The sequence below is a fragment of the Artibeus jamaicensis genome, unplaced genomic scaffold (assembly GCF_021234435.1).
Source record: "Artibeus jamaicensis isolate MK-2021 breed Jamaican fruit bat unplaced genomic scaffold, CSHL_Jam_final scaffold_369, whole genome shotgun sequence".
Classification (NCBI taxonomy): domain Eukaryota; kingdom Metazoa; phylum Chordata; class Mammalia; order Chiroptera; family Phyllostomidae; genus Artibeus; species Artibeus jamaicensis.
In genome coordinates this window covers 13,590,132-13,614,481 of record NW_026522042.1, presented here as the reverse complement: position 1 = coordinate 13,614,481, position 24,350 = coordinate 13,590,132, and the positions used below count along the sequence as shown (strand labels likewise).

Sequence of the window (24,350 nt, the reverse complement as noted above, 5' to 3'; positions counted from 1 at the left end):
CATGGACATGAATGGTAGGGGTACTAGTGCCTGAGGGAGTGGAGGATGCTCTGTGGAGGAGGGGCAAAGAGGGAGGGGGAAAGCAGGCCAACTGTAACAGCATAATGAATAAAACATAATTAAAAATAAATAAAACACTGCCTTGACAGCTAAAAATAAACATCTAGTAAGAATTTTGTGAATTCTGATCACAAATAAACACTGAAATATCCATTTGTTACTTTGCTCCTATAAAGCAATTGCTATTACTGGTCTGTCTAATCAATCAAGAAATAATTAGCCCTGGCTGGTGTAGCTCAGTGGATTGAGCGCGGGCCTGCGAACCAGACAGTCGTGGTTCGATTCCCGGTCAGGGCACATGCCTGGGTTGCAGGCTGGTTCTCTACAGACCAGTTCCCAGCAGGGAATGTGCGAGGCAGCCATACATTGATGTTTCTCTCCCTCTCTCCTTCCCTTCCCCTCTAGAGGATAAATAAATAAAATTAAAAAAAAAAAAAAAGAAAGAAAGAAAGAATTAAAACAATAAATAAATAAATACGCTGTAATATATTAACAAAACCGTAAGTTAGCAAAACTTTGAGATATCTGGCTGAACCGCTTTTCTAGGAAAGTAAAAGTTATGAACATTAACACCAGGAGAGAGAAAAATTGGATTAATTAATCACAATAGAAAGAATTTATGGGGGGGGGAGTGGTGGAAGTAAATGCAGACAACTGTACTTGAACAACAATAATTTTAAAAAGTAAAAATAAAAAAAGTTTAAAACACATCTTTAAAAAATTCAAAAATAATGTCATCACATAAATTTTATAAATTATAAATAAATGGTTGGTTTTGATACCACTAAAACAGTTTCAGAGTCTAAAGTCTAAAGAAAGACCACAGCTTCGAGACTGTTTTTATAATTAGTTTATTACTGATTTAAAGTCTGACCAAGAGGACACAAATAAAACTACACCCAGCCTCACAGGAGAGTTTGTTGGACAGACCCACAGGGTCTTAGAACATACACAAACCCACCCAACCCGGGAACCAGCACCAGAAGGGCCCAATTTGCTTGTGGGAAGCAGCAGAGGGAACTGAAATCTGAGAGACAGCAGAGCAAGCACCATTGCTCCCTCTCTGACCTCGCCCTCACATACAGCATCACAACCCAGAAACTGGGTTGCCCTGCCTTGGTGAACACCTAAGGCTCTACCCCCATAGATAACAGGCATGACCTGACCAAAAAACTCTGGCTCAAATGGAAGAACAGATAAAAGCCCCAGAGCCAATACTTTCAAGTGACCAAGAGACAGCCAAGCTATCAGATGCACAGTTCAAAGCACTGGTGATCAGGATGCTCACAGAACTGGTTGATTCTGGTCACAAATTAGATTAAAAAAAATGAAGGCTACACTAAGTGAAATGAAAGAAAATGCACAGGGAACCAATAGTGATGGAAAGAAAACTGGGATGCAAATCAATGGAGTGGACCAGAAGGAAGAAAGAAACAACCAAACAGAAAAGAATGAAGAAACAAGAATTCAAAAAAATGAGGAAAAGCTTTAGGAACCTCCAGGATATCTTTAAACATTCCAACATCCGAATTATAGGGCTACCAGAAGGGGGAAGAGGAAGAGCAACAAGTGGAAAACTTATTTGAACAAATAATAAAAAAGAACTTCCCCAGTCTGGCAAAGGAAATAGACTTCCAGGAAGTCCAGGAAGCTCAGAGAGTCCCAAAGAAGTTGGACCCAAGAAGGAACACACCAAGGCACATCATCATTACATTAGCCAAGATTCAAATGAAGGAGAGAATCCTAGAAGCAGCAAGAGATAAGGGGACAGTCACCTACAAAGCAGCTCCCATCGGACTGTCAGCTGATTTCTCAAAAGAGACCTTCCAGGCAAGAAGGGGCTGGAAAGAAGTATTCCAAGTCATGAAACACAAGGACCTACATCCAAGATTGCTTTATCCAGCAAAGCTTTCATTTAGAATGGAAGGGCAGATAAAGCGCTTCTCAGATAAGATCAAGTTCAAGGAGTTCATCATCACCAAGCCCTTATTATATGAAATGCTGAAGGGCCTTATCTAAGAAAAAAATGAAAAATATGAACAGTGAAAGGACAGCAAACTCACAGTTATTAACAACCACACCTAAAACAAAAGCAAACCAAGAGGACAGCTAGATCAGGGGTGGAACCACAGAAATGGAGATCACATGGAGGATTAGCAACAGGGGAGTGGGAGGACAGGAGTGGGGAAGAAGGTATAAAAAGTAAGTAGCATAGACAGTGGGGAGAAAATATACAAGGGGAGGGCAAGAGTAGTATGGGAAATGTAGAAGCTAAAAAAACTTATGACACATGGACATGAACTAAAGAGGGGTGTGGGGGGGAAATGTGTGCAGGATGGAGGGGAATGAAGGGGGGGAATGAAGGGGGGAAATGGGACAACTGTAATGGCATAATCAATGAAATATTTAAAAAATTTGTTGTCTATCACTACAAAATTCCTAAATTCCTATCAGCAAACAGAAGTTAACAGTTCATTAAGATTGGTCACTACTATATGTGACTCAACTCTGGAATGCAAATGTAACTAAATATGAAAACATCTATTTGTATAATATATATTAACAGATTAAAGAAAAAACAGCTATGCATTCATGTCAATAAACCTTGAAAATTTATCCAATCAAGTTCAATTTCCATTCCTAATTCAAAATTACTTGGCAAACTGGGAAAAGATTGATACTTCTAATATGATAAAGTAAAAATCTCAAGTAAAAGTCTACATTACACTTAACACATTAGTATTTTCAATACAATAAGAAACATAACATGGCCAGGAAAGTATTGCTTCTTTAATTCTATATTTGTTGTAGAAATACTGCATCGATTAAATTAGAAAAAGAGGAAAATATTGGGAAGGCAAAATACCACTTTTACATATGATTCTAAGACTAGAAAACCCAAAAGAATCTCATGAATAAAAACTATTACAAAGAAAGGAACACAGTCAGGTGGTGGGTCACAAAATTAATATCCAAAGCTAGTAACTTTTATATACATAAACAATAACCAGAAAATACAATGTGAGGGGGAAAAAACCTGAAATAATCAGGCACAACCCCCCCCACCAAATAACATGTACATCCTATTCAAATCTAAATAGGTACATAAAATTAATTTCCGTAAGTAGGATGTCCCATACCCTTGGCTAAGAACAGCTAATATTATAGAAGTGATAATGATAATATTCACCAAATTAATCTATTAATTCAATGCAGTCCTACTTAGAAAAACATTACTACAACTTTGGAGAAAATGAACAAAATGGTAGTCAAGTTCATTTGGAAGAAGCATACAAGAGCCAAAGAATTTCTTCTGTGCAAATGGTGTTTACAATGGGAGGCAGAAAATGGAGAGGGAGGAATGTCATGAAGAACTCAGTCAGCACTTGAAAACACACTATGAAGCTTCAATAAGCTCTTCAATAATTAAGAGTTTATTATGAGAGAAGAAAGTGGACTGAGGAATAAAGACAACCACAGAAACAGGACCACAATAAAGGAACTTTGGCTTATGATAGGTTTCTCAACTTCGGTGCTATTGAAGACCATTTCTGACAATTAAAAATGTCTCCATACTTTGCCAATGTCCCCTCGAGAACAAAACTGCTCCTGCTTGAGAACCAATGGTTTATAATAATGATGATATTTCAAAGTGGGGGTTGGGAGAACACATAATCATTATTAAACAGTTTAATGGTACTGGAATAATTGGCAATTGGTCTGGTGAAACATACAGCTGGATCCATCTTTAATTTGTTTATAATTTTTAAATTAATCTTTAATTTTACAAGCAACAGATGTATATTTTATCCTAGTAAAAACCAAACATCCATTCCTCCCACTACTCAGAAACAAGTAAGTTGAAATACATCCTCCTAGGAGCTTTAGCAAGGCATTAAAATATGTATATGCACTTGCAGAAAATATAATTTGATGAGGGGAAAAAACTCTAGAAGAAAGCATATGTGAACTGATTTATAACCTAAAATACACAAGGATTTTGTAAGTAGAATACAAAACCTAGAAGCCATAAAAGGTTAATGAATTAGAATTTGTAAAAATTTTAAAGCTTTCATATAGTGAAAATCGCGTAAAGTTGAAAAGCAAATAAAAAATCAAAAAATTTTATTTTTAATACAGGGAAGAGGCAACTTCTTATAAGAAAGAACATAAATTATTAAGAAAATGATGATTAACAAAGGAAATGGCAGTTAAAGAGAAAAATTACAAATGTCATCAATCACTCAAAGAAATAGAAATTATAAAATGAGCCCTGGCTGGGTAGCTCAGTTGGTTGGAGCATTGTTCCAAGGCACCAAGGTAGTAGAGGTTCAGTCCCTGGTCAGGGCACACACAAGAAGCAACCAATAAATACATAAATAAGTGGAGCAATAAATCTCTCTCACAAATCAATAAGTAATTCTTTATTTTAAAAAAAACCCAAAACAAAAATGAAACACCATTTTTTACTTATTATATTGTTAAGAAGTATGATAATATCCCACAGTTAGTGAGGGTATGAAGGATCACTCCAACAACTTTTGGAAATTATTTTTATTATATTTTATTATTTATGCTATTAGAGTTGTCCCAATCTCCCCCCCGCCCCCCGCCTTAGCCCTTCTCCACCCAGCATAGTTTTTGGAAGTTTTAAATGATCCAACTTTCTGGTGAACAATTACATGTTCTTTGAGCTTCGAATCACAGTCCTAGTAATTTATCACATGTATAATACTCAAAAGAGTTTGACAACTATATGAAAATTTAATAGCAAAACACTACATACAACCCAAATGTCATCAAATAGATACAAGTTAATAAAATAAAGCATGTCCATACAAAGGGAATACCATGTAGAAAATGCAAGGAATAAGGCAGACCTGACTGTGCTCTTCTCAAAGAGGTCCAAGATGCATTTTGATAAGACTAATGCAAATAATACAAATAGCATGATCACTCCTGGAGGGAGGGAGGGAGGGAAGGAGGGAGGGAGGGAGGGAGGGAGGGAGGGAGGGGAAAGGAGGAGGAGGAGGATGGGGGGAGGGGAGACAGGGAGGGAGGAAGACTTAAGGTAACCCTGGTTATACAATTCTTAAGAATCCAACCCAACTCTGGAATCAAAGGGTTCAATTATATTTCTGAATGAATTTCTTTTTATCTGAATTTGTTCTATTCAAGATCCAAAAAGGTTAAAATATCAAACGGATACTTGTACATGTATAAAAATATAACATATACGACACATGGGCATGAACTAAAGGTGGAATGTGGATGGGAGGGGGTGTGCAGGGTGGAGGGGAGTGAAGGGGCAAAATGGGACAACTGTAAGTAATACCATGATCAATAAAATATATTTAAAAAATAATAAAATAAAATGTATCTCTTATTTAAAAAAAGAATATATATGATGTATACGCACACCTGTTTTTCATGAAAGAAATCACAACAAACTGTTAAGATATAATCTGCTTTAATTGATAAGGTTTTTGCTTCCTATTTTGCATCTTTCTGCATTATTTGAATGTCCCACCACTATACATTATTTCTTTTTTAAAAAGATTTATTTACTTATTTATCTTTAGAGAGGAAGGGAAGGAGAGAAGGGGAGAAATATCAATGTATGGGTGCCTCTCATGCATCCCCTGCTGGGAACTGGCCTGCAACTCAGGCATATGCCCTGAGTGGAAATCGAACCTCAATCCTCTGGTTCACAGGCCTGCACTCAAACCACTGAGCTACACCAGCCAGGACCATTATTTCTGAGTAATGTATATTTCTAAATTAAAAAATTCCTAACCTTATCCATCATCTTCAAAAAAAATGTCAACAGAACCCCGCAAAGAAGATTAATAGCTCTCACTTCTAGTCTTCGGATCCATTATGTATGTAAAAGTCAATTAATAAATGCTGTTAATTTAACTGATTAACACCGTGAGACAAGGAAAATACAAAATGAAACACCAAGTACAGTTCTTTAAATACTAAATTCTCAGACAACTAAAAACCCTAATACCTCCAGATTTCTCACTAGAAGAGGAAAGAAACTATCTCTAGGAAATGAAAATAAACTTAAATACAAGATCAGACTATAAAAACTGTAGAAATATTTCCTAAATACTCATTTTTGACACCATATAGTTACACACTACTTACCCAGCTTGGAAAATCAGACCAAGTTGGAACTCGCTGACAAAGGTCCCGAAGAATACGTATGATAATCACACAGGACTGCAGACCATTAGCTCTAGCCTTGAGAGCAACACAAAAACCAATTGAATTAATCTTAGAAATATTGAAAATATCCCTTGATGAAAAAAAGTTAAAATACCACTGTTCAATGGAAGCTCAGATAAAAATAAAACAAAAATAATCACACTTGGAATTGGATTCAATGAGCTGCCATTTACAGCAATATTTTATGCCAGGGTTAGTATTTAAAAGCTGGTATTTTAGGTCAAAGTAAACAGATTATACAAGAATAATATTTCTTGATACCCTGTGAACCTTGACCTGTAATCATTTAAATCAGTAAACTTAAAAAAAAATCTGCCTACAGTAGAAATAAAAGAAAAAGTAAAGAGCTAAAAAGTTTGTCTAGGGACTGAAAGGTTAAGGAAATCTGTCTGGTTTCCCTTCTGTGCCTTTGCATGACTGCAAAGTCACTAAACCAAACAGCTGCTTCCTCACCTTTCACTCCCTACACTTATTAACTTAGAGAAAGAGGGGGAAAAATCTTAAAACTATACACAAAGCTTTAAACACATATTCCATTATTTAAAGCAAAGTTAATCTGCAGCCTTATGGAATATAAAATATATACACAAACATGTGATGTTCCTAAACAAGTCTACTTTAAATATAGCTACTAAAAAATAAAAATAAAAAACCCAAACTACAAAACACCCTCAAAACTTCTAAATTCATTGTCAAATTAATAGTAACTGCAATATGCAGATCGTCAAACCCAGCTTTCTATGTTAACATATTTCCTGAAATTTCATTTAAAATAGTGTTGCTTGGGTAATCTTTTGCAATGTTTAAACACAGTTAAACATGTTGAACTGAACTACTCTCTCATAAGGCTACAATAAAAAAGTAAAATGATGTTCCGAACCTGGAACCACTTAGCGTGGCGTAGAGCAGCCAGAGCGTCAAGGCATTTTTGCCTGTCCAAGACGTCCGGTGGGTCTTTCACCATACCCGAGGTTACATCTAAAATGGATTGAATTGGCAAAATGCAGTGAGGAATGGGTGTTTGACCAGGTGAGCAAGACACTTCCTTAAAGTAGCATCAGTGTCACACAAGCCATTTGAGAGTGTATCAGTACTTTAATGTACCCAGAAGACTATTTTCAATAAATTTACATAATCCAACAGGACCATCAAAAGAACTGAACTCTTATTTTAAAAATATAATAATTTCTGCAAATATAAGCCCTACCCACCAAAATAAATCCAAAAGGAAGGATTACTGGACACAGTGCACCAGCACAAAGATGACAAGACAAGAGGGAACACAAAAATCCACCTTAATAAATGAGAATGTACAATAAACTACTGAGTTTGTTCAGTATTGTAAATGGTCATAAGTTATTCTGGGGCTAATATAGCAAAGAATTAATGATAAATATGGAATGACAACACAGTAATAACCATAGAAAAATAAAGCAGCAAAAACTGGCATTGCTATGAGTTCAATCAACACTTTCTCTTCCACAAGGAGCTTTTTAGTTGAAAGGGAATATGAAATGCCCTTTAAAATCCAAAGTTCCCATAAAGTGTTCTAAAGAATAAGTGAAGAGAAACAATGAGTAATGTAGAAAAGGGCAAAAGGAACTAGCATGGTTAAACAGAGTAAGTATAGAAATAGAAAAGATGAAGTAAACGAATGCTTTGATCATATGTAGGGTCCAAGGTTTATATACTGAATTTAAACATATTATTATATTAAAACATAAATGAGCAACATAAAACTTGAGAAGAAAATCTGAACCTAAACCAGGGCAAAAAGTTAACATATTCACCTAAATATATCTGTAAAATGTGTTTAAATGTAACAGTGAAGTTGCTAATGGAACTATTCACAAGTAAATAGCAAGTAAGTCCATCAATTTCACAACTCTTTGTGATGTTTAGAGTATAGATATTTTCTAAATATAGAGAAATTATATGCCAGGCAGGTAATCTATGGAATTTAACAGTCTTCTGGCTAAAGAGCAGAAAAACTATGGGGCAGTTAGGATTATAATTTAATACATTACTGAGGGCACCAAATGGATGAGGGAAAAAGAAAAAATGTATGATAAAAAGTTAAAGATGATCTTATTTTAAGAGTTCTATTGTAATTATGGGCAAGTTACTTATTGTTTTTTTAATCCTCACCTGGGGACATGTTTACTGATTTTTAGAGAGAGAGGAAGGGAGGGAGGAAAAGAGAGAGGGAGAGAATCATTAAGTGAGAGAGAAATACCGATTGGTTCCCTCCCTCTCTTACACACACCTGGACTGGGACCAACCTGCGACCCAGGCATACGCTATCACTGGAAATCAAACCAGCGACTTTGCAATTTACAGAATGATACTCCAACCAACTCAGCCACCTGGCCAGAGCAACTGTACATTTTATATGACCACAGAGAAATCTTAAGAGACACTTGTCCATATTTTGAGTAGGTAACATATAAAAACGTGTATTTTAAAGTGATGAAGAATTCTAGGCCCTGGCTGGACATTTTACTGTAAGTTCTTACTCCCTAAATAATCAGATGGCACTGATTTTTCAGAAGACATCTTTGAAGGGAGATTTAACAGATAATCAAAGAGTGCAGTATTCTGAGAATAAACACTCAGAAGAATCGGGGTACTCAAAAGAAACTATTGAGATAAAAATATTAGTTATTTTTAAAAAGCAATAAACAAACAATCTTAAAACCTACAAGACCAACTACTAAATCTAGAAATATATTGAACATGAGAAATGAAGTACTCTGAAATAAGAAAAAGGAACACAGGAAAGCACAGCCAACTAAGGAAGTAAAAAAGAAAGGAAAAGAAACACCACCAAAAAACCCCCCACTTCCCAAAGCAGGGTTACAGAACATGCTGGAAGACGCTCTTTCCATGCCCCTACTTATTTATATTTGCTTCAGCCAAAATGCAAATAGGTGACAATGTGCAATTTCTTTCTAAAAATGTTTCTCAGTTTCTAATGTTAATTCAGAATGTTAAAATTTCCTCCATTATGTAAGGAATTTTATTTTACAAATAAGCATCCATAACTTTGAAAAATTTAATTATTAATACAATTTTAAAATGTCAAGACACCTATTGCAATTTAAAAACAAATTAAGAGCTAGAAAATTTCTGTTAAATTTAGAGTGTGGATTTTTGCACCCATTTTATATTTCAAGTGGATTAACCCCTTAGATATGCTGTACTAAAATCATTCTTGTTTCCTACTACCCAGTTAAAACAAAACAAAAATCAGTTAATTTATTGTAAAAAATAAAAAAAGTAAATTCTTACACTACATGAATGTCTTTCGTAAACTTTAAGGGGTTAATCACCAGTTAGAAAACATGCTGTGTCCACACTATTTTATGATTAAAAGTTAATGGGAATATATTAATTGAAATTAACATGGTTATGTAAAATATATAATCCACCCAACCATTTAAAAACTAGTGTGAACACTGCTCAATTCTAGAAGAGACAATGACAAAACAGAACAGCCACACAAAGGACAAATAAATGCCAGGCTCTGCATCCAAAATCCCTTCTTAGTCAAATGGCAGGTGTGACACTGAGCTTTTGAAAACCTTGGTCAAAAATCCTTCCGATGTCTTGGCAGCAACCCCTGACAGGAATCAATCCCCTCTGCTAGAAGGCTTTGGACCGGGCCTGATAAGCTACAGGTGGAAAAAAACACATACAATACTTGACTTGCTGCAGAAAACACTCTGGAGCAAGGGTTAGAGCATTTTGAACATTTCAAGCTTCAAGTCAATTAAACATTTACTTAATATGTAACTGTCAAACACAGTACCATAAAATAGATCTGTCATGCGTTTAACAGTTATTTGGACAATTTAATCATTTCCTGTAAATAATTTTTGGTATTAAATAGGACTGTTACGCATTAAAGAGGCTACCACACTATGCGCAAGTCTCAAGTCTAGTGATTGACAATCACTCTTCCGGCAAAGCCTTCCTTACCCCCTGAACTAACTCCCCAAAGCAAGCTATAGGCTTTAAATGATTTTAAGACACAGAGCATTGTGAGCTGCAGTGAGAGAGAATACATACCGTTATTCTGCAGCAAGAAAGAAGCAATCTTCATAATGAAGCTAAAGACATGGTTTACTGCAGTTATCTGCAGCAAGGAGTGTCCTATCAGTGTTTCTACACTTTTTGCACATCCAACTTTTCAGCTCAGTGTCTTCAAGTAAAATCTTTCAAAATTTGGACTGATCATTTCTCTCAACATAATATTTATGAAATTCAGAACAATAATTCTATATCAAGTTGGGTCAGACAAAAATATAATTTTGTTTCCTTTAGAAGGGATGGGTTATTAAAACTCTACTACAAATATGATACCATTGACTTTAGACTTTTGCAACATAAAATGACTTGATACTGCACAGATTAAACAGCCTAAATATAATTGGGCAAAATATGCTCTGAAATAAAGTTAATTGGTTATACAAGTATAATTTCATCGTAAATATGGCAACTTTTATTTCTAGTATATCACATTTGAAAATTTTTTCCAAATCCTAAGAGTCACATGCTGATTATGAATTGACTCAGGAACTGTTTTTTCCAGCAATATCCACAGCCAAACCTTGAATGAAAATTCATGTTCATATAAAAGATCCTTTACACAAAACCCATTTATCTGTAAGACGCAAAGCTCACGGAACATACAAGTCCTGATATGGTGTATATACAAAGTACGCAAAATTAGACAAGTCTCCCAATGACGTTTTTAATGAAATGTTCTTTTCCTGGGTTGTAGAAAGCCCAGTGCCGTAAAAAAAATTGCTTTGCTGTAAGAAAACAAGTTTAAAGTGACAGTAACTGAAAACCTACTGATGCTATTTTAGAAAAATTTTAATATTCAATGTTACTCCTTACTCCTATATATCACAAATATTAGAGTAGTCTGTAACTCCATAATCATCAAGTTAAGATGTACAAAAACAACATGAAAGGAAACAAAGTAAATTTTATCTGACCCATAAAACAGAACCAACATATGGCAGACACTAACCATGCTTTTCGGCTTAAGCTTTTGAAGCTTTGAAAATGTTACAGAACAGTCCTTAAAGCAACATTGCTGGCACCAGCAGGATTTCATATTCTACAATTGTAAAGTAAATCCTGAATTGTACTAACTCACTAACTACACCTATGCTATTTATTTTTCTGTATCTCTAGTACAACAGTGGGGTCAAATGCCCCAATCTATGTGCATTAGAATATTCTGCATTTATGAAAGCGCTCCAAACCAAAGAAAAACCTCAGAGAACTAGAAATACTTTTACCACAGGACAAGCCAAATTCATGATTACATATGTAACAATGCCTCTAAAAATATACCTTAGGAGTATTTAACCAATTTTATTTCTGAAACTCTCGTCTTTGTGTAAGACAAGGCAAGAAAAAGAAGTTCAATTTTGTGGCCCCTTACTAGCAACACTTAATTTTTTTATGTGCCACGACTATGCTGGTAAGAATGATTTTGAACTTTTTTTTTCCAGAAATCTGAGGTTAGTGAGAAAAGAAAAAAATCAAGAAAATCAATAATACCATGAGTGTTTTATATAAAAATACATAACTAAAAAGAACATTTACTTTCTGAGAAATGATCTTAAGTAAAACTAGTTGCTATATAAGTTAAATCCATCGAATTCAGATGTAATGCCAGCATGTTGCCTTCTAGGGCTCAATGCCATCTTAAAGAGTAGGCAAATGAAAAAAGTTAAGAGGAAAAGTAGAACGTTTAATGGCTTCCCAACCTCCTTCCCTCATGTTCTCTTCTCGAATAATTGGAGACGTTAGGGTGATAGTGACTTGCATTTTGGGTTCCACACATGAATTCAAAATTATCGCCGCTTCAGAAACAGCGCATTTTATGTCATACTTCTCAGGACTTATAACCTACATAACGAAGAGTACAAGAAATTAGTTAGATTTTTTATATTATCAGACAAAGCAGTTTCATTGTGACTCTTTCATTTTTTCACTATCATAACCATTTTATAAGGACAAGATCATAATACTACTCCCTTTGAGAGGCCTTGCAATAAATGTGACTATCACTGAACTCTCTAATATCTGTTTCTGTAAAACAGGGACAGTAATTCTATCCTATAGGACTGTTAAAGGATTAAGTGAATCAACTATACAAAGCACTTAAAATAGTGCCTGCCTGATGTATAAGTGCTATATAAATGTTAATTATGATGATAATGTAGAAGAATTCTATTTCTCTTGCTTATTCACTTGTACGTACAGTAAGTACAGACTGATTTGGAAAGAATATTCTGCATTTCCCTTATTTAACTGTTAGTTAGGATATAACATTTCTGGTTTTGTGGTTGTACTAAGCACCATGATTGGGATCAAGATGTTTTTTTTGCAAATTTACAAATTTGCAAAAAGGGGATTCTTTCAAGGTCCTCAAACTTCTGCTTTCCTCTCCTCATTGCTCTTGCAGCCTCAACAGAGGGGTAAAAGTAGATAATCCCCATTCTGCTGACTCTTAATACTTAGTAAGATTTACCCACAATCAGAAACTTCATAGTTTGAACAATGGTAATACCAAGCAAACAACAGTAAGTGCCATAGTTGTCAGAACTTAAGCTCAATAGTGTGCTTAGTTATTCCTTTGTCGCTAGTTGCTCTGCTGTGGTCAGGTACTACTTATTCTGACTCATTACTATAGAATACCTACTACCATTAAAATGTCAATCACCACTGTATTTAAAATTGCCTAATTAGCCCTGACTGGTGTGGCTCAGTGAATTGAGCACCTACCTTCCTGTGAACCAAGGATTGGTGGTTCAATTCCCAGTCAGGGCATATGCCTGGGTTGCAGGCCAGGTCCCCAGTAGGGGAAATGCTGGAGGCAACTACACACTGATGCTTCTTTCCCTCTCTCCCCCCCTTCCGCTTTCTTGAAAAGTAAATAAAATATTTTTTAAAATGCCTCATTAATTGCAAGGTTGGAAATAAGTTCCACACATTAAATTACTGAAAGAATCTTTACTTAAATCTCAATCTGAGATTCTGTCAGGCTAATATATAGCAAAACTTTAAAAAATTGCTTTTGCACAACAAAAGGAGACATTAATTGTTCATTGCCACAATTTGCCAAATGGATACCAAAGAAGTGATTCCTACCATGATAACACAGAAAACTGGGAAAATCTGACTCAGAAAGACTTTATTTTATTAAAGACATGTATTCAATTAAACTGGCAAGAAGTTCATGACTTTAAAAAAATTTAAGCTTGCCATACATGGGCTTTGTTTCAAAAAAGTCATTTTCTGTTCTGAATTGCGCTTTCGCTCTGATGATTCAAATCTCAAAAAAAGAACAGGAAGAAAACATGTAATTTTATATTTTAAAATAAATTTGTAAGATGGTTTTGTACCAAATAGCAGCACTATAAAACCTAAAAAGACAAAGTGGAAAATGGCCATACCAATTTGCACAACCAAGAATAAAAATAAAACAATATGGAAAGTCAAGCCAAAATTTTAAAGGCTATTTCAACTTTAAGCTGAAGCACAGGCAGTCCTGCCAAAAACTTCAGAATCAGACAAGGGGTAAAAATGAACACTTCCATTACACTTACAGCAAGCTGTTTGGGTAGTTTTTCTGCAATACGACTTAATAATGTCTTTGAAGGTTTCTCTGAGCACAGCAAAACAAGGTTGACATTTCTATCTCCTCGGAGAAGTAGTCCTTTTGCCAATACTCCCACTCGCAAAACTCCTTTTAAAGCTCTGCAGTAAAATCAAATTATGATATTTGTCTTCTCAACCAGAACCATGATAGTCTCTAACACACAACAGTAAATTAATAACTCCTACAAAATTTTCAACTATAGTAAAAAAGATTCAATATTTTTAGAAGTATTCTTCATTTAGGTAAGACAGATAAATACATAAAGAGTTAGGTTCTTACAGGGACAACTGAAAAGCAAAGAATATTAACGCTTCTTTGTCACATTTACAAATTAAAACCAGTCATTTCTAATATATTTTGTGCTGCATTTACAAATTAAATTACAGTCATGTCTAAAATATTTCCAAATTAAGGGAGCATGAAAAGTTATAGACCACAATACAAAACTGAATATGAAGATGTTGCTAAAGCTTGGGCTTATTCACACTTTATGTTCAATGCGTAAAAGAAAAAGTTGCTAAGACAAAGACTGAATATAGGACAAACACAACAAATAAATAAAAAAGGTAGATTTAAAAATAGACTCAAATAGCTTTATATAAATTTAAATAAACTGCATAAATTTACAAGGTTAGAGATTGTATCAAATTGTGTGTTTCACATTTTAGCAAAAGCAGGTATCTAACCCAAGTATGGTAAGACATGTAGACTCAAACCAGAGTTTTCAGTCTTGGTAACTTTTATTTCAAGTAAGTCCACAGTGAGGAAAAACAAAAATATACAAAGTAGGTAACTCTGAAAACATACCTGTCTTTACCTCCCTCTTTCTTATCATCTCCCTCCTTGCTCTTGCTCTTCTCATGTTCAGACAAACTGTCTGAAACAAGTTTTAAAGCACGTTCAGTAATAGAAACAATTTTCTGAACTGCCTGTAATTCCTCTTCAGTTGGGTAAATGGTTGCATGTTTTGTCATTACGTAACGGTCATCAGATGAGTCAGGACGACGTAAAGGCTACAGAAAGAAAAGTTACTTCACTTAAAAAATGTTTCCTGAGAAAAAGCACACTATTACTTTTAAAATGTACATATTGTTGTCTTACCTTCTCAACAACAAAGTCAATTATGCAAAATGTTCATTTAAAACAACCTTTTCCTTTTTTCCATTTCAGTAAAGGCAAAAATGAAAACTATGGAAAGTTCTTCTATCTAAAGTATGTATGTATGTACACACTTTGCCTTGAAACAAGTAAAATTAAAATATATACCATCTAAAGTCATGACAACACTTTTGGCACAACTTCAAAAAACAAATGATTCTGAAACTATTTTTTGCTTTTAATAGTTTTTCAGATGCTTATTCTGTGTAAAGACAAATGAAAAAGAGAATAGGTTAAAAAGGAGGAATTTGTTGTTTTCTTCTGTTATCTAGGAAACAGCACAAACAAAAGATCCTCTTTTTTTCTGTAGCCTAAACTTCTATGATATGTTCCTCACACTCAAGGGGTCTCCTTTTACCTACATCCCAGAGGACATAAACTCTAAGATACTGATCTTTCCTACAGTTTTCCTAATACATCAACTCTGGGGTTAACCTTGAACTGTTTACATACTACCCCTTATCCTGCACTCAGTCATAAGTGGTAGTAGCTTTTAGATTATCAGGATTTAAAGAAGGAAAAAAGACACTAAACCACTGGTAATAGAAAGATAAATGAGTTCCTGCTGATATAATCTAAACAACAACAAAGGCAAGAAATTCTTTTATGTGGCAAAAGGAGCTCTCCTCCCATTTATCTTATAATGAAAGAAAGACTCATGGAAATTCTATGAAGTCTTATACACAAAGACAGCCAGTGAGAACCTATAATAAAAGGAGGAAAAATTCTAAATCAGATGAAAAAAATTACATCAAGATTACAATACTTTAAGTCAAAGACTGAGGCCCCCAGACTGTTACCTTCTAATGCTGAACAAGTTCTACACTTTCACCCCCACACAAACCACGTGGACACTCACTGCAGGCCCCTGGGGCTGAGGAGGCATGCCCGGTCGGACTCCCAGAAGGCCTAATGGACCTGGAGGACCATGAGGATAGCCACCATCAGGCATTCGGCGTCGATCATCCCAATGATGCTGTTCTTCCTCCATTCTTCTCCAGTACATGTCCTCTTCATAACGTCTGAAACAGAGAGTAACATTACAAGCTTATAAAAAACTACAACCCGCCCTAGCTGGTGTAGATCAGTGGATTTGAGCGCGGGCCTGTGAACCAGAGGATTGCGGTTCGATTCCCAGGCAGGACACATGCCTGCGTTGCAGGCCAGTTCCCAGCAGGGGACCCACAAGAGGCAACCATACGTTGATATTCTCTCCCACTCCTTCCCTTCCACTCTAAAGATAAGTAAATAAAAGTTTTAAAAAATTAAAAAAAAATACAACCCAAGAACCTAAAAAAAAATACAATCCCAAATATCATTTATGCCAATAATGGCATAAAACAATTAAAAACCCCAACTCTGCCTTGCCAACACCTTCCTTTTTTCCCTACTGTATCTGATTTCCCTTATTTGCTTTCATTTAGAAGTAAATGGAAGTGAAGGCAGATGAAAAGAGGTAAGAATACAAAGAGAAAAGCAAAACAAAATTTTAGCCCAAAGTCAAAGTTGAAAGAACAAGCATCAGAAACCTCAGTTCCTTCCAACCTCTCTATTTAAGGAAGAGATTGCCCACTTAAATGTCTACCTCAAGTGGCCAGACCATTAATGTATGAGTGAAAGGATCCAAAGCAAATGTTCAGAAATTTCTTTCTGTATCCAAAGACATGTGCTCTCTCCTATATTTTTTTTTAGCGAGAACCTCTTAAGACCACCCTTAATTTCCCCATTTATGACACAGGTACAGACAAAGACATTTCTCTGTGATAAGGAATAATAACAGAGCAAGACAATGATAAATGGCAACTGTCATTCTGTCTCATTCTTGGGAGTGTTAAAAGTGTGTTCTGGCTAAAGACAACAGTTTTGACTCAGCTCCAATTAATTATTGCCATGAGGTAATACATGCTGTAATCTCAAAATCACCAGGATTTTAATGTTTTTAAATATCTTTGACATTGGTCTTTAACTGTTGGTTCCAAATTAAAAATACCAGGTACACCAAATAAAACCACCAAGGGATGAACTTGGGACTATGGACAGTTAATAGATAGCCTCTGCTTTAAGAGTCAGCATTTTCAGAATCTGATTTGTTTTCATCATTTCACTCTCATTTCTGTCCTCACTTGCAGCTTCAAACTTGGACACCAATAACTCCTAAAGGAAATTATGTCACTAAAGCAAATTTTTGTAACTGTAAGCTTTTACAACACAAATTTGTTTAATATAAAACATAAGATGTATGCTTCTCAAGTAGCACTGTAGAAACTACCAATTCTGTTAAATTGGGGATGAGCAGTGCTTTTTTAGGCCATCTGACTTAGGAACTAGACATTCATGTCATTTAGGCCTTGGGAGGAAATGAATAAAAACAGCATCAAGGCTCTGGTAAACCATGTTCATTCAACTTTCAAATAGTTTACTGTTTTCCTAAGATGTTTAAATAAGGGCAAGGACCATTATTCACTGTTTTCTAAATTTAAAGAAAAAAATTTTAAACTATGTTTTTAAAAGATTTTTTAAAGTTTTTTTTAAAGAGTTTATTTATTTATTTTTAGAGAAAGGGGAAGGGAAGGAGGGTAAAAAACATCAATGTGTGGTTGCCTCTCACATGCCCCCTACTGGGGACCTGGCCTATAACCCAGGCATGTGGCCTGACTGGGAATTGAATCTGCAACCTTTTATTTCGCAGGTCTGCACCCAATCCACTGAGCTATACCAGCCAAGACTTAAAGATTTCACTTATTTTATTCTTAGAGAGAGGGGAAGGGAGGGAGAAAGAGAGAGAAGAGAAACATCCATGTGGTTACCTCTTACATGCCCTCTACTGGGGACCTGGACCACAACCCAGGCACCTGCCCCAACTGGATATCAAATGCTTTGCAGAACAACACCCAACCAACTGAGCTACACCAGTCAGGGTTATCCAATGTTGACCAATTCACATCGGTATTGTATATCAATACCTAGTCAGAGCACATGCTTTTGGCACATGGGAAGTGCTTAATAAATATATACTGGTGAAGAGAAAAAGAACTGCATAATCTAGGTATACAAAAGAATTTTTAATGAATTACAAAGGCAGAAACTTCATACAGGATGGGAACAGTGGATTTAAATATATTTTAAAAATCAATATATAAAGAGCAAAAACTATTTAAAATAACACATTAATAATGGCTTAATCCCAGTCAGGGCACATGCCTGGGTTGCAGGTCAGGTCCCAGCAGGGGACGCATGAGAGGCAACCATACATTGATATTTCTCTCCCTCTCTCCTTCCCTTCCCCTCTAAAGATAAATAAATTCTTAAAAAATAATAATAATGGCTTAATATCTAGAGCATAAGAAGTGTCTATATGAATCAACAACAGGTAAGTAAAAAAAAATAAACAGGCAATTTACCACAGCAGAAAGATAAGTGGTCAAGCATGAAATAAAAATCCAATTTCCCAAATATAAACAATTGAAATGGAAAGAAAAATGGCTTCCACACTTCACTCTCTCATTGGCAGCAATTTTCAAAGTGTGATCCAGAAACCCCAGATGGTCCCTGAGACACTTGCAGGAGATCAATGACATCAAAATTACTTTCATAATAACATTCATACACTATTTGCCTTTTCCATTCTTATTCTCTTACGAGTACACAATGGAGTTATCCAGAGGCAAAATATGGAAGTATGTCATATTGAACATAGAAGCACATATGAGAATTATGTTGTTTTCTTTTAAGCCAGACATTAAAGAGACTTGCAAAACTGTAAAACAATGTCATTTAGATGATTCTGGGCAAGAAATAGTTATTCTATAGTTAATGTTCACTATATTGTATTTATGAAATATATTTAATCTAATATTATGATATAATTGTTGAATGTTATATTTAACTAACTGGAACAAATGTAGTTAAAATTTCATTTTAAAATTAAATTCATAATATTTAAACTTCTCAGATTTAATTTCTCATATAGTAACTCTTGATGGCTATAATCCACATAAGTATAAAAGGTCCTGAGACCAAAAAGTTTAAAGACCACCAAGTTATACAATCTAGGTACAGGCTGAAGTATGGGTATCTTTGAATCAAACATTTCCATTTTTGATACTTATTATTAGCAACTAATCATGATTTATGCAATAATATAGCCTTAAGGATGATCAATGTAATTATAATAGGGAAATACAGAAACAATCTAAATATCTAATAATATGGAACTTGTTATAAAGAATATTTTACCTCTATATAAGAAAATACTATGCTGTCATGAAAGAAGGGCTACAGAATATGCATACATTACACTTCTGTTCATATTTTTGAGACTGTATTTCAAAACTGACACACAAATACTCGTAGGAGCAGTACTCATGATAGCCCAAAAGTGAAAACGACACAAATGTCCAATAATTGAAGAACAAAATGTGGTAGAGCCATAAAAAGGAATAAAGCACTGACATAAACAATAACATGTATGAACCTTGAAAACATTATGCTAAGTGAAAACAGCTAAACAAAAAAGACCACATATTGTATGATTCCATCTATGTGAAATCTCCAGAACAGGCAAATCTACATAGTAGTATATTAGCAGTTGCCTAGGGGTATAGGGAGGGGTTGGGGGAAAAACTGGCAGTGGTTGCAAATGGGTTGCAAACTGGTGTTTTGAGGAGGTAATGAAGATGCTCTAAAACTGATTGTGGCCCTGGCTGGTGTGGCTCCAGTGGATTGAGCACCAGCCTGAGGACCAGGGGGTTGCCAGTTTGATTCCCAGTCAGGGCACATGCCTGTGTTGAGGGCTGGGTCCCCAGGAGGGGGAACTCGAGAGGCAACTATACAATGATGTTTCTCCTCTTCTCTTACTCCCTCCCTTCCTCTCTCTAAAAATAAAGAACTAAATCTTAACAAAAAATAAAATAAAATTGATTGTGGTGATGGCTGCATAACTGTAAATGTATGTGAATTATACCATTAAAGATATGGCAATTAAATTAATAAAACCAGACATTTCTCATAGTCTTTCCACACACACACATACACACACACTAAAGTTTTTTAATAAACTTTCTTTTTTAAAAAACACACTAAGTTGTCTAGACTCCACCAAATCTTAAATGTAGTATTTTTAGCATGTAACCAAATGTTCTATTTTGCTTGTTTTAAACTCAGGCATTTATTTATAATATTAAACTATTTCTTCATATATTTAATACATCTAAGATACCACTCAACCACACAATTCCTAATACCAAGGCCTTGGTTAAATATTAGAATAGCCATTAACTTAATACATTTCTTTTCTAGACTTAGGGTCTTCCTGAAAAGCAAAATTTAAATGTACATTAAATAAATCTGGATTGCTTTGAATGCAAGTCACATACTTAGAATAGCCAAGTTTTTTTTTTTTTAAAGAAAGGCTGAAACTACTTATCATGCTACAAAAAGTTAAAGATACTACCTCATTTCCATTCTCCAGCGTTCTTCTTCTTCTCGTCTTCGCCAATACTCTTCTTTCTGCATTTGCTTCCTCATTTTCTCTTCCTGAATCTTTCTTGCTCGAATACTGGGCTTTACTTCTACTTGCAAATCTGGATTGACTTTTTTCTGTTAATATAGACAAGACATTTCAAAAACCAGCACACCTCCCCCAACAATCAACACATTTTTAAATACATACAATCCCACATATTCTTTCATCACAGAGGCTTTTAGTCACAAATTTCCTATTATGTAAGAGTAAAATCAGTATATAATTTGAATCAGAAGATTTAGAATACGTTAATAAAATTCTCACCCACAAACTTTGTAACTGCCCAATAACAGTGGTGATCAATAGAAGAGATCCTTAGAGAACTAACGGCCATTTAATTTTCCTTTATTTTTTTGTGAATAGATGATTCTTTTTTTTTTTCTCTTAAGAATAGATGATTCTTAATACCTGAGTGTGGGGTTAAAAAGTTTCTTTACACAGAAAAGTGCTGCCCTTTAGAACAGACTATTCTCATTTTCACCACCTCTGTATTTATGAAAAACCATGGATCTAATGCATTAGATTAGTCTAGCCTAAGTAAAAATTTTACACACAATATTTAAATTTAATTATCACTTGAAGTATTTTCAATGAAGAATTCCTCATCTCAAAATTCATTTTAGTGGGAATTCTACCAAAATAAAGTAGGCGAATGGAGACCTGACTCTTCTTTCAATACACTTTATTATGTGAAAGTACCCTTACATGATCACTTGATCCAAGCAATGTTACAATTTAGCCAGTCACTGAAAATGATAGAATATGGTTATAATCTTACCTAGGTATAAGAAACTAATCAGTAACAGCCAAACATCTGAATCTGAGACATAATATGCTAATCTTAGAGTGGGAGTTCATTGACTCAGAGAGTTATGTACTTAGATGTTTTGTTTTACATCCAGAATAATCTAAGACATTGAAAAAAAAGAAAAAATAACTGAAATTTTTACTCACTTTATACTGAAGTCTGTGTCTTCGCCCTTTTAAGTGCATTTCCTTAGCATTGGGATCATTAAAGCTGCACTCACATAATTTACAATGGAATCGAATTACTTTTCCTTCATCATTTCGTACCTTGATGTGGGGAATAAAAAAACCAAGAATTATAACAAGAACATTACAGCTGAAGATTTCATTTATATGGCCTCCCAGATTATCTGATAAAAAAATGTTGTGAATAATTAGTTTAAAGTGAGGGGAATAAAAGAGGTAATGTCTATATATTTTTTAAAGGATAATCTATAAAAAAAAAACACTAAATGTTAGAATCTTTTGAGTGAAGCACTAGCATAGAAGATATGTTAGCTTTTATAACTAACTTCAATACTTTTTTCTACATGTAATGCAATGAAATACCTTAAATTCATTCTCTATTAGTTACTGAATATCAGGTACTATTGTTGGAGATGAAGATAAACATGATTAAAGACATTGTTTTGATATACAAATTTCTACAAAGTTCAATATTTTATACATGTAACTTCATGAAAAAAATCAGTGTCAATTTTTTCCTAATTGCACACCTAGTTAAGAAGTAAAGTAGACTATTATTAAGAAGTTTATGATGGATGCTACGTTCAAATTGTTATTAGTGCAAGATTTAAAGACTGGCTTTAATTGAAATTATCTGAAGTTTAGAATTACATAGTTAACTATTATCATTGAAAAATATGATGTTCTAGCAGTATGCATTTTTTTAGATAATCAAATCTGACTCTTTTAAATTAAAACTGTAAGTATACTACTTATAAACTACATAACTCAATTTTCCACCTTGTAAACCCAACATAACTTGACAGGAAATCTACTATATGCTAGGTAGTTTATTTAATCTTCATAGCTTAATTGGGGAATAGCCAAATTTTATAAATGTGGACACTGAAGTTCAGAGAACTTATATATGTTCTACAGTAACAGATAAATAATGCTACATCATTCTATGTTAGTCTTTCTACCAACAGTAAATACTTATATCAAGACTGATATTCCTTCACTCCTCCATTTACTGAATTTATTTTTCAATAAAACAGTAAGTTTTCTAATCAACTTGAAAAATCAAACAGGATCTTTTTAATTAACAACCCTAATTTTACACATGAAACTAAGTGATTGTTCAGAAAAAAAATACTGACTCTGTCAAAATTTTTGTTGCTCACAATTTTTAAAATGTTCATGTCCAGGACAGCTAAAGGATATAAGAATGGTGTTAGCAGAGAAAGAGGTAATAAAAATATTGTGATATCACTTAGGCGAGCTCTTTGGGTATACTTTTTAAAAAATCCTTACCCCAGGATGTATTTATTGATTTCAGAGAAAGAGGAAGGTGGGGGGGGGCACTGCAATAGAGGGGAGACAGAGACATCGCTTGGTTGCCTCCCGTACATGCCCCAACCGGGGATTGGACCCACCACCTAGATAGGTATCTGCTCTGACTAGGAATTAAACCCTCAACCTTTTGGTCCATGGGACCTTGCTCTAACCAACTGACCTACCCAACCATCCAACCAACTGACCTACCCAACCAGGTCAACAGCATGCTTTTTAAAAACCCTTAAAAAGATCCTTTTGATATTCCTTCATAACCTAAATCTAAAATATAATTGAATATAATTTAATTTTACATTTAAAGCATGCCTGCAACAAAGTGATACACTTTTTCCCTTTATCTAATCTTACACCAATGGTATTCTCAAATCAATACCTCCTCCACATAATCATGGCCCACTGGCTGCACATCACTCTGCAAAGCAGCAAGAGATGCAGGCGTGACTGGTTCTGACACTGTGTCTGGCTTTACTTCTGGAATCTGTACGGAAGTGACAGGAGTACTTTTAACACATTCAGGTCCTTTTAAGTCTTCTGTTTTATTTCCTGTTGATTGAAGTTTATTACCACCTAGAAAAAACATAAAAGTATACAGTAACTTTTACTTTTTGTGTGTGTGTATATATATATATATATATACATAACCTAATACAACAAAAACTTCAGATAAAATTATCTTTTCTACCAACACTCAAATACCTGCTTGACATACAACTGACCAAACATTCAAAGAACCACATATACCATTTGGCTTTTTTATCCTATTGATGAAACACATGTCTAGATTTTCCCTTCTCCTCCACCCAACACCCAACTATCCTCTCCGTCCCCACCACAGTTTTCATAACATCAAGTACCTAAAGAGTGAACAGCAAATGCTGGTTAGTGTGGCTCAGTGGATTGAGAGCCAGTCTGCAAATCAAAGGGTCGCTGGTTTGATTCCCAGTCATGGAATATGCCTGGGTTGTGGGCCAGGTCCCCGGGAAGGGGTGGGGGGGTTATGAGAGGCAACTGGACATTGATGTTTTTCTCTCTTTCTCCCTACCTTCCCTTGTCTAAAAAATTAAATACATCTTTTTTTTTTTTGAGTGAACAGCAAGAACCCTTTGAAAAGGAAGGGTCTAAGCCTTATTCATGTTTGCATCCCTAGTTCTTTGCCAAGGGAATTGGGCACTGTCCTGCGTTCTGGTAATATATTAAGACAGTGACAGTGCAGTCGCCTTTGAGGTTCCAACAATGAAGGGAAGATACAAGTATCATAATATAATATGTGATAACAGCTGTAATAAGTATGAATATAGTATTGTGGTAATGTAAAGCAAAGAAGTCACTATCCTTTAACCCCATCAGTTAGAAAAGACT

General features: G+C 34.8%; 1 protein-coding gene across 2 annotated transcripts in view; it reads right to left on the bottom strand.

Annotated features, from left to right (window-relative positions):
* ZFR (zinc finger RNA binding protein) overlaps window positions 1-24,350 on the bottom strand; it is an 85,087-nt gene that overhangs the window by 16,139 nt on the left and 44,598 nt on the right. Inside the window, exons 9-17 of one of the 2 annotated variants that reach the window (XM_037128957.2) lie at window positions 23,365-23,558; window positions 21,618-21,737; window positions 20,592-20,737; window positions 15,999-16,161; window positions 14,789-14,994; window positions 13,929-14,079; window positions 12,084-12,225; window positions 7,175-7,272; window positions 6,214-6,309 (exon numbers count right to left, since the gene is read on the bottom strand). In XM_037128957.2, coding sequence (XP_036984852.1) covers window positions 6,214-6,309; window positions 7,175-7,272; window positions 12,084-12,225; window positions 13,929-14,079; window positions 14,789-14,994; window positions 15,999-16,161; window positions 20,592-20,737; window positions 21,618-21,737; window positions 23,365-23,558 — 1,316 coding nt within the window. Of the gene's footprint in view, window positions 1-6,213; window positions 6,310-7,174; window positions 7,273-12,083; window positions 12,226-13,928; window positions 14,080-14,788; window positions 14,995-15,998; window positions 16,162-20,591; window positions 20,738-21,617; window positions 21,738-23,364; window positions 23,559-24,350 lie in introns of those variants that run through there. The other variant, XM_037128958.2, reaches the window with a different exon arrangement.